The 15,882-nt window shown below is 38.0% G+C and overlaps 1 protein-coding gene across 14 annotated transcripts in view; it reads left to right on the top strand.

Annotated features, from left to right (window-relative positions):
* NCKAP5 (NCK associated protein 5) overlaps positions 1–15,882 on the top strand; it is a 917,518-nt gene that overhangs the window by 260,943 nt on the left and 640,693 nt on the right. For 6 of the 14 annotated variants that reach the window (XM_070581211.1, XM_070581220.1, XM_070581215.1 and 3 more), the window contains exon 3: positions 13,456–13,512. The exons of the other annotated variants lie outside the window; for them this stretch is intronic. In XM_070581211.1, coding sequence (XP_070437312.1) covers positions 13,456–13,512 — 57 coding nt within the window. The remainder of the gene's footprint in view (positions 1–13,455; positions 13,513–15,882) is intronic. 14 annotated transcript variants of the gene reach the window in all.

Genomic DNA, 15,882 nt, shown 5'->3' with positions numbered 1-15,882 from the left:
TAGGTGGCCTGTGAATTCTTCCCAGATAAATAAGGAGGAACTGGATGCCCAGCTGGGCTGAAATTGAAGGTACTGCTTAAACTCATTTTCTAACTTCCCTCTTCTCTACCTCTGGGTTCTTTTCATGGAATACTTTTATTGAGTGTTTTCTCCTTGATTTTCCTCCCCACTTTTGGTCCAGGTGAGGGATAGTCATGGGAATAATTTATTCCTTCTTGCTTGCTCAGTGAACTTTAAGTAGTCTAGTTGGTGGCAAGATTCAGTGCTACAGCATTCACCAAAAATTTAATAAAGGTTTGTAACATTTTTACTGTACTGATTTCTGCTCATTTGCTTTTCAGAATCCACTGATACACTTAATAATTTGAAACTTTGGCTAATCCCAAATAATTAATGTTTGGCTTTAAAATTAATAGTAATGTTGGGTTTTGTGGTAAATTTCCTATTTTGATTTTGTACTATTTTGGCAGTGTTAAGCTAAAATAAGGGATAACAGAGATATATGGGTTCCCAGGGGATGTTGTAGATGAATGAGAGAACCCAGTGTATAGGAACAAATTCTGATGATGCGAAAAAAAGGAAAAGGCACTCACCTGTAGGATTTTTTTTACAGGCATACCTTGGAGTTATCGCATGTAACATGTATGGTCTGTTCCAGACCACTGCAATAAAGCAAATATCGCAATATGGCAAGTCACACAAATTTCTTGGTTTCCCAGTGCATATAAAAGTGATGGGTACACTACACTGTAGTCTATTAAGTGTGCGATAGTGTTGTGTCTGAAAAAGCAATGTATATACTTTAATTAAAAAATGTTTTATTGCTAAAAAAATACTAACCTTCATCTGAGCCTTCAGCGAGTCATAATTGTTTTGCTGGTGATGGCTCTTGCCTCGATTTTGATGTCTGCTGACTGACTGGGGTGCCGAAGGTTGGGGTGGCTGCGGCAGTTTCTTAAAGGAAGGCCACAATGAAGTTTGCCGCATTGATTGACTCTTCCTTTCACAAACAATTTATCTGTAGCATGCAATATGATTTGATAGCATTTTACCCACAGAGCTTTTTTCAAAATTAGAGTCAATCCTCTCCAATCTGGCTACTAGTTTATCAACTAAGTTTATGTAATTTGCTAAATCTTTTTTTCCCAAGTAATTTTACTAGGATTATAATGGTTTATAACATTGTGTCATTTAGGGTGTACATTATTGTTTATCAATTCCTGAATGCACATCATCATGCTCACCCCCAGTAGCCTAATTTTTATCCATCGGGGTACATATGTACCCCTTTGTCTCTTTTGCCCACCCCCTCAACCCCCTTCCCCTCTAGTAACCACTAATCTGTTCTCTTTATCCATGTATTTGTTATCTTCCACATATGAGTGAAATCATGCAGTATTTGTCTTTCTCTGTCTAGTTTATTTCACTTAACATCCTACCCTCAAGGTCCATCCATGTTGTTGCAAATGGGGCAATTTTGTCTTTTATTATGGCTGAGTCGTATGCCATTGGGTATATATACACCACATCTTCTTTCTCCATTCATCTGTAGAAGGGCATTTGGGTTACTTCCACATCTTGACTATTGTGAATAATGTGCGATGAACATAGGGGTGCATAAATCTCTTTGGATCATTGATTTCAAGTTCTTTCAATAAATACCCAGTAATGGGATAGCTGGATTGTATGGTATTTCTATTTTTAATTTTTTGAGAAATCTCCGTACTGTTTTCCATGTGGCTGTACCAATTTGCATTCCCACCAGCAGTGTATGATGGTTCCCTTTTCTCCACATTCTCTCCAACATTTGTTATTTTTTGTCTTGGTAATTATAGCCATTCTGACCAGTGGAAAGTGATATCTCATCGTGGTTTTGATTTGCATTTCCTTAATAATTAGTGATGTTGAGCATCTTTTCATGTTTCTGTTGGCCATCTGCATATCTTCCTTGGAAAAATGTCTATTCATGTCCTCTGCCCATTTTTTGATTGGGTTGTTTGTGGGGTTTTTTTTGTTGAGTTGTATCAGTTCTTTATATATTTTGGAGATGAACCCCTTGTCTGATAAATGATTTGCAAATATTTTCTCGCAGTTGGTGCGTTATCTTTCTGTTTTGTTCATGGTTTCCCTTGCTTTGCAGAAGCTTTTTAGTCTGATGCAATCCCATTTAATTTTTTCTTTTGTTTCCCTTGCCCAAGTAGACATGGTATTCGAAAAGATGTTGCTAAGACCAATGTCAAAAAGTGTACTGCCTATATTTTCTTCTAAGAGTTTTATGGTTCCAGGTCTTACATTCAAATCTTTACTCCATTTAGAGTTAATTTTTGTGTATGGTGCAAGATAATGGTCTACTTTCATTCTTTTGCATGTGGCTGTCCAGTTTTCCCAACACTGTTTATTGAAGAGAGTTTCCTTTCTCCATTGTATATTCTCAGCTCCTTTGTCAAAGATTAAGTGTCCATAGATGTGTGGTTTTATTTCTGAGCTTTCAGTTCTGATCCATTGATCTGTTGGTCTGTTTTCGTGCCAGTACCATGCTGTTTTGATTACTACAGCTTTGTAGTATGTTTTGAAGTCAGGGATTGTGATGCCTCCAGGTTTGTTCTTTTTTTCTCAGGATTGCTTTGGCTATTCGGGGTCTTTTGTTGTTCCATATAAACTTTTGGATTCTTTGTTCTATTTCTTTGAAGAATGTCATTGGGATTCTGATAGGGATTACATCGAATCTGTAGATTGCTTTAGGTAGTATGGACATTTTAACTATGTTTATTCTTCCAACCCATGAATGTAAAATATCTTTCCATTTCTTTATGTCTTCTTCAATTTATTTCAATAAAAGTCTTATAGTTTTCAGTGTACAGATCTTTCACCTCTTTGGTTAAGTTTACTCCTAGGTATTTTATTATTTTTGCTGCAATTGTAAATGGGATTGTATTCTTGATTTCTCTTTCTGCTAGTTCATTGTTAGTGTATAGGAATGCAACTGATTTTTTAAAATTGATTTTGTACCCTGAAACTTTGCTGTAGTTGTTGATTATTTCCAATAGTTTTCTGGTGGATTCTTTAGGGTTTTCCTTATATAGAATCATGTCATCTGCAAATAGTGAAAGTTTCACTTCTTCCTTTTCAATCTGGATTCCTTTTATTTCTTTTTCTTGCCTAATTCCTCTGGCCAACATCTCCAGTACTGTGTTGAATAGGAGTGGTGAGAGTGGGCACCCTTGTCTTGTTCCTGTTCTCAGCGGGATGGCTTTCAGTTTTTCACCATTAAGTATGTTGGCTGTGGGTTTGATGTATATGGCCTTTATCATGTTGAGGTACTTTCCTTCTATACCCATTTTATTGAGAGTTTTTATCATAAATGGATGTTGGATCTTGTCAAATGCTTTCTCTGCATCTATGGAGATGATCATGTGATTTTTATTCTTCATTTTGTTGTAGTGTTCTAAATCTTTTGTTCTCATTTCAACAATCTTCAAAGCATCTTCACCAGGAGTAGATTTCATTTCAAGAAACTGCTTTCTTTGCTCATCCATAAGAAGCAAATCCTCATCTGTTAAAGTTTTATCATGACATGGCAGCAATTCAGTCAGACCTTCAGGCTCCACTTCTAATTCTAGTTCTCTAGCTATTTCTACCGCAGTTAGTCTTTGCAAGGGTCTCGGTGAGGCTTGATAAAGATAGAAATTTAATGGCAGTGGCCATGAGGATGGAAAGAAGGGGATATATTTAAAGTGTATTTAGAATGTAGATGCAGGAGAACTTGGTGTCATAGTACTGTGGCAAATGGTGGAGAAGGAGGAGTTGAGGACATTGCCCAGATTCCTGGTTTGTGTGAGTGGGTGAGTAGTGACACCACATCTCACATGGTTTTAGTTGGGTGTGAAGATACTGAGTTTCAGATGTCAGTCACCATATATTGGAATTTGTTCCCGATTTCCAGTATCATTGCCTTTATAAATCATTTATTTTTGTTAGGTTTGGGTATACTGAATTTGAGATATCAGTGTCATGTATTGGAGATAATTCATCATTTCTGATATCTACTTCATTGTAAATTAGTTAATTCATTCATTCATCAGATGTTTGTTGGGTATTTATTGATAATATGGGCCAGCCTTGTGCTGACATCAAAGCTCTGACCCTTCTACTCATTCCTATTGTACCTGTGCCTGAGTACATTGCCTGGCCCTTCTTGGTGAGGATCACTACACTTCCCTGAATGCCTAGCCAGGCCTCTGGTCCTGGAGAGCCAACCTCCCTGACTGGTCTTAATGACCGTATTCTGAAGCACTCTATTCCCTGCTTCTGCTGGTCTTTTGGACATTAGATCCATTTCCCTTTTTAAATTTCCTGTATTCATTTACATGCCTACTCTTAAAAATGTTGGTTTTTGGGTTATTATCCATTTATTTTTCAGATATGTAAATATATGCTAGATTCATTTCATCTGGCTCATTTCACAGTTCTGGCCACCCCTGCCTACTTTTGTCTCCTTTTATCATTACTGATACCCTATAAGAATACCAATATAATACCATTTTGGAAGATGAGACATTATGATAGGTAAGCTCTGAAATGCCAAAGACAGCCTAAGATTATGGGAGCAATATGTTTTTGAATGAGTGTCTACCATTTGAAATGATAGTGGAAGTTGGAACGAGAATTTTCCACCTGAAAAGGGTTCCTCTTAGGGATTTGTCCCATTGCCAGGTAAGCACTACTTCTTTCTATCCCCTGTGGGGCTGTGGCAGTATGCCCCTCTGTTCCCCAACTGTAAGAAGGGCATAGGGATAGAGAGTGACTGAATTTATGAATTTGGGGTTGTCCCACTTAGAAGAGTTTGAAATCCAGTTGTTAGAGTGCCTGTTGGCTTTGGGGTATACCCTTAATGGAATTTCAGGAGCCCTCTGAGTATTTCTGAACAGAGGAAAGACAGTTAATTTGGCCTCAGGCAGAAAGTCTAATGAGTATTTTCCTGAGGCTGATTACATCCCCAGTTGTGTGGCTCTTATAATGTGCTTTGGAGATGATTCTCCTTTCCCTGAAGAGGAACAGCACAGAGAAAAGTAGGTTTTATGCTTATTTTGTGATTGGTTTGCCATCTGTGTGACCTGACGTTGGCTGGAGATGGGATGGTGATGGGTGGTGGTGCTGGTAGGAGAGGGGATGTAAAAGAAGGGAAGAAGAAAGAAATTCATAGCCATTGGAAGGGAAATAGAGTGAGTTCAGTTAAGAAAGGTTTGAAAGTGTGGGGAAGCTAACGAGGAGAACTTACTCAGTTCGAAGGGGCCTAAGAAAGATGGGTTGGTAAAAGAATTGTAGGACCAACTCTCCGTGAAGATGCAAATCTAGAAGAGAAGTATGCTGTTGAGAAGGAAATTTCTTCCTTCTTTGAGGCCTCCTTCCTTGAGCCCTCGTATGATGCAGACAGAAAAGGAGCAAAACTTACCTCAAAGGTGAATTTCCTTTCTTCCAGATCTGTGGTCAGGATCCTACATGTGCTGCTGTCTCTTTGATATCGGAGAGGTATGGGTGTGGGAAGACTGAGGTTTCCAAAAGAAAGCAGGACAAAGTTCAGCCAGCAGTGTTAAGAAGCTGGTGCTACACATGCTGCTAAAAAATCCTCTAAATCACCTTCCCTGGGATTTGTGACTGATGAGATGGGTTGGAGGATGATTGTCAGAGAGCTTTGTGGCCCTCTTACAGAATCCAGACCTTGTGAGATGGGAGAGGCCAGCCATTCAGCTCCATATGATTATTCACCCTGTGTGACATCCAGAATTCTTTGCAGGGACAATGAACCCAAAGAAATAGTGGACACTGACCCTGCCATCAGGGGCCCCAACTGAATTCTCACTTTCATGTATGAAACTAAGACCAAGTGAATTGTAGTTATTTGTTTAAACAAATAATTTGGCGGGTCCAGGATCCGAGTGCTTTCTTCTATACACAAATCTCTTTCATTTTGCTTCTAATGATGGCATCAGATTTGCTAATCACTGAGATCTGTACATAAAGCATGTGGAGGGATAAATTGTGTGCAAGTTGGTGGTAGTATGAGGAGAAGGAAGAGAGACATACAGTGGAAATAGAAGTTTTGTTGTCTGGAAACAAAAGTTTGCTTAATTACTTTTTACTATTTACATTTCACAGTTTACCTCTTTTATTTTCTAGAATCTTAATATTTGTAAAGTTCACAAAGGGGGAAACTGTTTGATAAATAGTGTGCAACTTTTAGTTGTTTGTTTATTTTTCTACAAAGCAAATACAATGGTTTCCTATATAGCCTTTGAACCTAAATATTATGTGCCCCTGCCCTTATGCTAGTGCTTTCAAGGGAATTTGTCTATGATATGTGTATGAATATAGTTATCTATCTTGAGTTCTCCATATGATTTAGTCCTTTAACAATAAAAGCATGTTAATTACATTGCTAAATATACTACTATATTTTGTGACTCCTAAAATAATTCTTTTTGAAAATTAAAAAAAATGTTTTTCACCCAAGGAAATAAGAGGATTTCCTGTGAAGTCCAGGAGTCCTGAGAGAATCTAAAGGGGTCCTCACTTTGTCATATGTGTCCTCCCAGCCTGTCTATACTCATCTTTTTCAAACAAAATCTCATGTTTCATAGAAAGCAAATCTGGCTCATACAAGTCATGCCTTAGGCAGGGCCAGTCCTGCCCCAAATCATGACATAGGCAAGGTCTGGCATCTACTCCCCTCATCCATACACCACCCATCTTTTCTGTACATCATTTGAGCCTTGACAGTGTCTCTTTATCCTACTTCTACTGTCCTACCTCTGTACTTCCTTTCTGTCATTTTTTTTTCAACGTTCTTGAGTAAGGACTAGATAAATGCCTTTACACTAAGATTTAAGCATAACAACATAACAGAATACTAATAATGTCTAACATTAGTGAGTATTTACCATGTACCAGGCCTTTTGACAAATATATACAGTAAATCATCTCAACAACCCTACATTCTAAGCTGTATTTTTATCATTCCAAATTTGTAGACGAGGAAGTTGAGACTAGGAATGTTTACACACCATAACCAAAATCACACAAAGTAAGCAGAAGAATTAGGACTGGAACCCAAGAGAACCTGATTCTAGGAACTTTCTTTTTAACTTATACTATATTATAAATAACAGTTAAGTCTTAAGAGAGTTCTGGAAAATGTAATTTATTTAAGGGGAGAAAATTTTAAGTCAGTTGAAGGAATATCTAATTTTGGAGATTTGAGCTGAAACTAATCATGGTAGAGACATTTCAGATGTTCACAGAGGTGTGGTGATTTGGGGTGGGTGAGGAGGAGACTTTTGAAATCATAACATGGCTGTTGCTCACTTCGCCTTGAAACTAGGCTGTGAAAGCGACCTCAAAGAGGGCTGTCTCAGGAGGTATCTTCATTGAGGAATTGCTTGGACAGTGGCTTGTCTAAGGGGCCAGGGATTGCTACAAGGACTTGTAGTCTGGCCTGTATCCACACAGAGTGGCTAAGTTATCAGAGCCTGATCTGAGCTTCCCAGGTTTGTTTGACTACCTTACTGCCCTACTGGCAAAGGGTTTGCATCATCAGGATCACTAGACGGAAACCTCTGGGCACCACTGAGCTACAGTTATGCTGTTTTCCCAGAGCCCAAGTGAATTCTACAAAGGAAATGCTGGTATTAAACCAGAAGGTTGCCTGTGGTAGTAACTGGTCAAAGATGAGGAAGTTCTGAGTTACAGTGATCAAATGGGCTTAAAGGGAAATGAGAAAGTTGAAAGATGTTTGGAAGGAAGAGTAGTAGCAATTGGTCAACAATTTTATTCATCGTATAACAGGTAGTAATCTGGGTCTCAAAATCTGTCCTGATTCAATTGGTCTGGAACAGGGTCTAGGAATTTGAACTTATTTAAAACACCACAAGGTAATTTTGGTCAGTGAATCTTTAACTGATTTTGAAGCTGGAGACAAACATCAAAAATATGTCCAAGGACATCAGCCTTTGAATCCAAGAAGAATACTCATTGTCACTGACGGAAACGGCTGAGCCAGTGGACATAGGGAAAAGAAACATGAGTTTTGGAACAGTCATGCAGTGATGATATATTGATAAAGTACCCTACAGTCAGTAGGAAATAAGGAGCAGATAAATTTTATTGTCTCTTCCATGCTTAAAATTCCACATAGTTCCTTTTTGTCTATGGGATAAAATCTCGTTCTTCAATGTAGCGTTTGAATGTCTCCAGAGTGGGTCCATCTGCCTGCCCATCACATCCCTCATCATTCCTATAATGAAACCTGCATGGCAGACACAGTAGTCTCCTCACTGACCCTAAACCAGCCATGTACTTTTCCATCCCCACAATCTTGGCTTATCATAGTTGACCTTCCTGATACTTTCTCCTCTCTGAGATGTCCATATATGAATCCTGTTCATCCTTCAAGACCAACTCAATCTCCTTTCATCTCCTTTGCCAGCAACAACATGACTCTCTTTCCTAATTCTGGGTCTATTCACTCACTTGGCCTGAAAATCATTATTTAACCTTGAATGTATATATTCATTTCTTTCTAAACTATATTATAATGCTGAGGATAGACACCTTAGATTAATTCTACTTTTCATCCATTACAAAATCTAGTATAATGGTAGTTTGTAAATATTTGAGGGCAGGATTGCATAGAGGCATTAATTGAAGCCATGAATTTGTCAATTAATTTGTGAGAAAATGAACGGGATCGGGACAGCAACAAGTGACACGAGGAGAAGCTCGATAAATAAATACTCAGAGGTTTGGAGGCAGAACCAGGCGGGAGCAGCACATTAGCAGCCCAGGAAAGAAAAATGTTTGAGGAGAGATTGGCTCTCAGTCTTTATTGATTCAGAAGTTGAAGCAGATGTGCATGAGAACATATGTTATTTTTATAGTAAAATAGAGGATGTACAAACTTTACATAGCAGATTGTATATAAAGGAACTCACTCTTCCATTCAGATTTGAAGAAATATTTATTGAGTGCTTACTATATGCCAGACACTACGCGTAGTATCTAGTAATATTATAAACAGCTTTCTTCCTAACTTCTGAAGCGGACATCATTGCAGGCAATCTCCATGCCCCTTGGTGCCATTCGCAGACCATGAGTTATGTTATTTCCCATTGCATTAAGGAGCACATGGCATTTGTTTTCATGGAAATCTAACTAAGCACAGATGTCTGATTGTGGCTTCTCGCCTAGGGATTTAACTACAAAACAGGGGCTACTTTTTTTCTCATCTCCCACATGTTTTGATTATACGCTTGAGTATTGGGATTCTGTTTAAAATGATGGCTTAAAACAATCCTAATGACAAGAAATGAGAGTCTGATTTCTAATCCACGACTGATGGTACATTGTACAAATATTTGTTGATGCAAAACCAGCAGATTTTCTCTCGTGTAGGTTCGAGGATCTTCACTAATAGAGACAACCACTTCTGTTTTGAATCACATATGGATGTTTTCAGATCCTGCTTCTTATTTCCTACCTGAGACTATACTGAGAAGAAAAGATTTATGTTTTGCCAGTCTGGTGACTGCAAATTCATGTCTTCCTGTAGTCTCCATTTGGTTCTGAGGCATATTATGAGACTTGGCAAATTCACTTGAATGGATCTCATTTGTTACTTTCAGGTCGATAAGCATCTTAAGCATTCTAGCGCCTGCGACACTCTCTTTGTCATATCCCATAACTTCTTACCAGGGCTCTCCCTGGAGAAGAGTTAACCAAAAGAAATGTAATCCTTTACGTCTTATATAGGACATATTTGAGTGAAAAAACCCAAACTGAAAATGAACCCATTTTGATGATCAGGCATTTTTTTAAAAATACTAAAAATATATTAGTCAAATTTTTAAAATTGACTTCATTAGCTTCTTGAAATTGCATGCACATTAATAGGAATTTTATTATTAATTCTTCTAATTTGTTTATACCAGGCTCTGAAAGGGGTCTTATTATTTTCTTGAGTCTAGCTACGCATTGATGAGACTCATTAAGCATAATTGAATCTGGCAATTTATCACCCAGATTAAAAGCCCTTTCCATATAACCTCCATTTACCCTTTATATTTAGAGGCATCTCCTTGCCATCAATCAAGGGCTTGGTGTAAATTTCCCAGATTTCTCAGTAACAGAATCTCTGCGTATAGCTAGGCATGTCCTTCCTGTCCCGCACTGCCCTTCCTCCTGCCCACATTTACAAGAATACTCTATTCTCTTTTATTCAAGCGAAGTTGTAAAAAGTCCACAGTGTTAAGTTGTTTGAATAAGTGCAATCTTGCCTTTTCTATCATTTCTTTCCCGAGCCTTTTCTGGTCATATTTCTTCACTTGAGCCCTGTTCTTCAGGGAACTATCAGAAATCAATGCCCTTTACAAATGCTAAACGTCTCTTTCTTGTTATGAATGGAACATTAGCCACCTAAGGTCTCCTGTCTTCCCCCATCGTGACTAATAGGATTGTAATTTCATCAAGGTCTCCGATGACATCAAAAACCATACCAGTGAACCGTTAAGTGGATTTGGATGTCACCTGATCTCTGCAATGAAATTCAAAGCACTGTCTATTTAAAGATTCAGAGGCAATGGGGTCCCAGCTAAACCTGCCATTCTGACCCAAACAAGGTATGCCTGATGGAGCAGATGGGATGAAGATGATGAATCATTTCTTAAAAAACACTTCAAACAAAATGCAGAAGACGTAGGCAGACACAGGAAACAGACACAACTGCTTGAATTTTAGTCCATCCTCTACAGTTATAATCTCTCTTTTCTCTTTTACAAATAAATCAAAAGAAAACGTTTGAATACTGTTGAAGCCCCATGAGGTCCTGTTCGAACACGCAAAGAAAGTGCTATTGATCTAGTGTTCATATTTTGAGGATTTTTGCTTGTTTTTTTTAATTGTTGTTTTCGTTTAATTGGTATTGACTTGTCTATCTTCCTTATTTTCAGCCTAGCCCTGCATTTGTGGGAGCTGCATGAAATGAGAACAGTATGATTTAAGCTTCAGAACAGAATCAAACTATATTGCAAATTGGAAGTTTGAACCTGGCCCCTTGGCCTCAGTGCTTGAATCTACAAAGCTAAATAGTTATAGTATAATTTTAATGAACAGGAACACAATGTTTTCTTGATTCTTTGCTCTCCCTTCTGAGATGGTGAGCCTCAATAAACCATCTGTATCTGTCAAAGGATCACTGTTTTCAGAGACATTCATTCAAAACTTGGATCTTTGTGACTCAGCTTTTTACTTCCACTCCTAATTCTGATCCTTTGTCACTTTACATGGCTCGTCATCACTTCCATAGCCCTGTGCTTGGCCTCTTGGACTCCAGTCTCCCCTTGTCTACCCATCCTACACACTCATACCATTTAAGTGGCTTTTGTCACTTGGTCTCCTTCATGAAAGTTGCCTATGGCTCCTATTTCTTTCCACATCAAATCTAAACCACGCTTTTCTTGGCTTTTGAAGCCTTTCATGATCTGGCCCCATTCCACCTGTCCCGTCCCATTCCCCCATTCCCCAGCACATATAAAGTCTTATCTCTACTGTCAATTGTCAGTCATGCTGTCTGGATATGTCCTTGTGGAAATATCTTCCCTGATCTTAGCCTTTTGAAAGCATTTCCATCTTTACCCATGAAGCCTTCTCTGGTACTTCTAAAGTCTTATCTTCTGCTGCTCTGGATTCATAGGGATTTGTGATATGTGTGGTGTAATGTTATATTTCATTGTCTTTCATTTGAGATTTATATGTGCCCCCCACCTTCCAAAAGGATTTGCAGCAGTTACTTAAGTAGATAGCATCTTGTAATGTTTAATCATTGCTTCCTATCTATATTACTTATCTCCACTCAGTCGTTAGCTCTGCCAAGACAGGGACCATACCTCATGCTTCATTTTGAAATGTAGCATGGAAAAATGGAGAGGACACAGCGCTAGGAGTCAAAGGACATGGGTCCAAATATAATTTTGCTACGAATTAACAATGTGACCTTAGGGTGAATTACTTGAGTCCTGAGGGACTAAATTATATATAAAATGCTAATAATTGCATTTTTCACCAAAAGTAAAGAGCTTTTCTTTTTCTGTTCACAAAAATAATACTTTCTCATTATAAAAAAAATCGAAATAATACAGAAACAAAGAAGAAATTAAAAATCAACTGAATTTGTACTACCCTGAGATAAACACTATTAACATTTTGGAATTTATCATTTCACATAGAGTTTTTTTAATCCATGTGCACACATGAGTAAGAGATCTGTCTATCTACCTATCTATCCATCTATCTATCTATCTATCTATCTAATAATGGGAAAAATACTTATTTCTTGGCAGCCTTTCCCACTTAATATAAGGTAGACGTATTTTCACTTCCCCAAATTATTATGGCATTGTATGGATAGTAAGTTATACGTAGTCCCTTCTTAAAAACGTATTTTAGATAATGACGTAGGAATAGACATACATACTGATTGCTGAAAGGGATATATAATCCCCAATTTATCATCTTTGATGACCTATTTCTACCTGTTGTACAGAATCTTTCCATTTCCTCTTTGCCTTCCTAATGGGATCTCCATTTGCCTGGCTTCAGTTCAGTGGGCATTTGATTTCGCTGAGGTCTCCACTTCCAGCTCCTCATGAATCCGGCTTTGTCTCCATCACACAGCGCACAGTCGCTGAGCCATAATCCCAATGTCCATAAAGCTCTAAAAGTCAAAAGGTTTTTTTCTTTTTTTTTAAAGGTTTGGCCCAACTCAGTTGGCAGAAAAATCTGATGTAAATTGGTGTCAGGCAACTTATGGCTTTTATTTAATTCATTTAGTGCAAGCATTTATATGTTTTACTTTAGAAATATGAATGTATTTGACTATGAATTGCCACTCGAAGTCCTTCAGGTACATCACAGAATATGCGTTCTCTATTAATTATCTAGTAAATACAAAATATTCTGAATTTCAAAATGCATGGTACAAAGGGCTTTGGATAAGAGATTGTAGCCCTGTTGTAAACTTATAAGAGCTACAGTCCCTGTGACTAAAATCAGAACATTTGGGGCCTGCCTGGTGGCATAGTCGTTAACTTTTTGTACTCAACTTCCTCAGCCTAGGGTTCGCAGGTTTGGATCCCGGGTGTGGACCCTAGCACTGCTCGTCAAGCCATGCTGTGGCTGTGTCCCACATAAAATAGAGGAAGATGGCACCGATGTTAGCTCAGCGACCATCTTCCTTGGGCAAAAAGAGGAAGATTGGCTTTAGATGTTAGCTCAGGGCTGATCTTCTGCTCAAAGATAAATAAATAAATAAAATCAGCACCTTGTTTTTCTGGTTTATACTCATTTAAAAAAAATAAGAGTGTTGGGCATTACAGCAGTGTTTTTCAAACTTGTATTTTCTTTTAGGGCTTCAGAATACAGCTGCAAACAAAATCTTACCTAGGAAACCAACCTGTGGCTGAGGTAAAAGTCAAGTCCCTCTGCCTTGATGGGGAGCAAGCCTGTGCTCGGGTCTGCTGCATCCCTTCTCCACCCACCCACTGTCCCCTCTGCTCTGGTTTGGGGAAACAGCTGCAGTAAAAAGCCACAATTTCTTATGCCCCAGGATACCAAGGAAGGCAGGGCTGCAGCTCAGTGACCGGGCCACATCATTCAGGGAGTGCCACCTTTCCATGGAGGGGAAGAGTTTTGTTGTTGATGTTTCTGCTGTTATTTTGTTCAAATTTTTTCTGTCTGGTCAAATGAGCAAAAGCCGGCATTTAGCATATGAGAAGAATTGCAAAGAGATTTCATGGAAGCCCAGGTTATTTCAAGGTTGAATGTATGGGAGTTGAGGATCACTTGACTTGAAATTTATTAAGCAATCCCTATTTGGGGCATTTATGTCTTTTTTATATAATAAATAAAGCCGTGATGCACATATATTATTGTGTATTTGTATTACCATTTCCTTATGATAAATTCTGAGAGTAGGAGTGTTGCAAATGCACTTTAAAACTTTTATACATAGTAGTAAATTGTCCTCCAGAAAGATCATATCAATTTACACCCTATATGACCCTTTAAAATCTCTTCAAGTCTTAATTTTAGGAGACATTGAATCAATAAGTGTTTAATAAAGCTTCCTTACTGTTTTAGTTAAATTTTTGGCATACTATAATTTTTTTAAGTGTCATATGATTTTAATAAGCACTGGAAAAGGAAGGCTCATAAAACAGATGTTTCTTGCCGCCAGTACTTAATTAAAATATTTAAGATTTTAATCACCAATTTTTGTTTTAATTCTCAAATTTCTGACTTTATCTTCTTTGCTCTTTTACTATTGATACAAGTTTATAAAGAAGGGTTCTCAGAATGGAAATTGTTACTTAAAATGGTTATCAAAAATTACAAAAACTGAACTATAAAAAAAAATTTGTCCACTAAACTATTTTTTTCTACTTCTGCAGGTTTTTCATTTTTAAGATGAGCCACTCTTTTTTCCTTCTATTCCTTTATTATGTGTTTTAAATGTATGCTATCAGAAAAGTGTCTATAACTGAAATAATAAGAGCATATTGTTGAATAAGGCATTTTCTGTAGAAATCTTGATGATGGACATCTTACAGGAGTACTAGAGTGCCAGCGAGGGGCACCTCTGTGACTTTAATTATTGAAGGCTTTTTCCCTCACAATGACTGAATCATAGAGTGAACACATTTCAAACTGAATGAAGCTATAGTTTTCAGACAGTATAAATCTAACAAGAAAAGTGAGGGAAACAATGATGAAATCCAGGAAAACCAGAAATCTGATCAATAAATAACAACAGAGTCTCCTTAGGCCTCCGTAATTATGCCTGTGTGAGGAGAGAGACGGTCTTCGACATCTTCACAGCAAGCTCTTTCTTCCTTCAGCTGCAGTTTTGAATTTGGCTATGTGGTGAACAAGATGTGAGAAAATAAACTCCCCTGGCTTTCAGGGTCTTATGTCTTTCAATCAAAATGATAGAATCAAGCCATATATTTTTTATTGTTTTGTCAAGTATAATGGTTGAATTCTGGAAAAATCTTTCTCCTAGTGTCCATCATTCAAGAAGCCTGGCTCACAGGTGGGGCAGGCAACCAGGGGCTAGCCTGACACATAGTAGGCACTGAGTGAGTATTTGGAGCATGATCCGAGCTAATCTTGTCTTTTGGGGTTCAGATACACACATTGTGTCCAGTTCTGTCAGTCAACATGCTTCATCAACTAGTCGGAATACAGTGAGCAACAGGAAGTAAACTTGGGGTGCTCATAGCCTCTGTCACCCCAGTGCTCATTCCAGTAATCTAGCCATTGGAGAGAAAGGTAGAACCAATACTACTTTTGCTTGTGGTTCTCAACAATTTCTTAATATAGTTGGAACTCTCATGAGATTTTGTGTGCATTTGCATGCACATGTGTGTATTAATAACTAGGCTACATGTCAGCTTACTGAGACTGTATTCCGTTAAAACAAATAATAAAACATACCAATGTTGGGAACCCCCTGGTATGATACAGAGGACACAGCATCATTTCTGGGATGTTCTGGCCAAAAATAAATAGCCTTAGTCCAATCATGAGGGAAAAAACATCAGACAAACCTAAATTGAGAGATATTTGACAAAATAACTAATCACTATTCTTCCAAAGTGTCAAGAACATGAAGGCCAGGGAAAGGCCGAGGAGCTGTTACTGACTGGGGGAGACTGAGGAGAGATGACAACTAAATGTAAAGTGGGATCCGAGACAGGATCTTGGCACGGAAAAGGATATTAGTGGGAAAACTGAAGTTCCAGTAAGATCTTTAGTTTAGTTAATGGTATTGTA

The sequence above is a fragment of the Equus przewalskii genome, chromosome 17, assembly GCF_037783145.1.
Source record: "Equus przewalskii isolate Varuska chromosome 17, EquPr2, whole genome shotgun sequence".
In the NCBI taxonomy this organism is placed as follows: Eukaryota; Metazoa; Chordata; class Mammalia; order Perissodactyla; family Equidae; genus Equus; species Equus przewalskii.
This window is presented reverse-complemented; position numbering and strand designations above follow the sequence as displayed.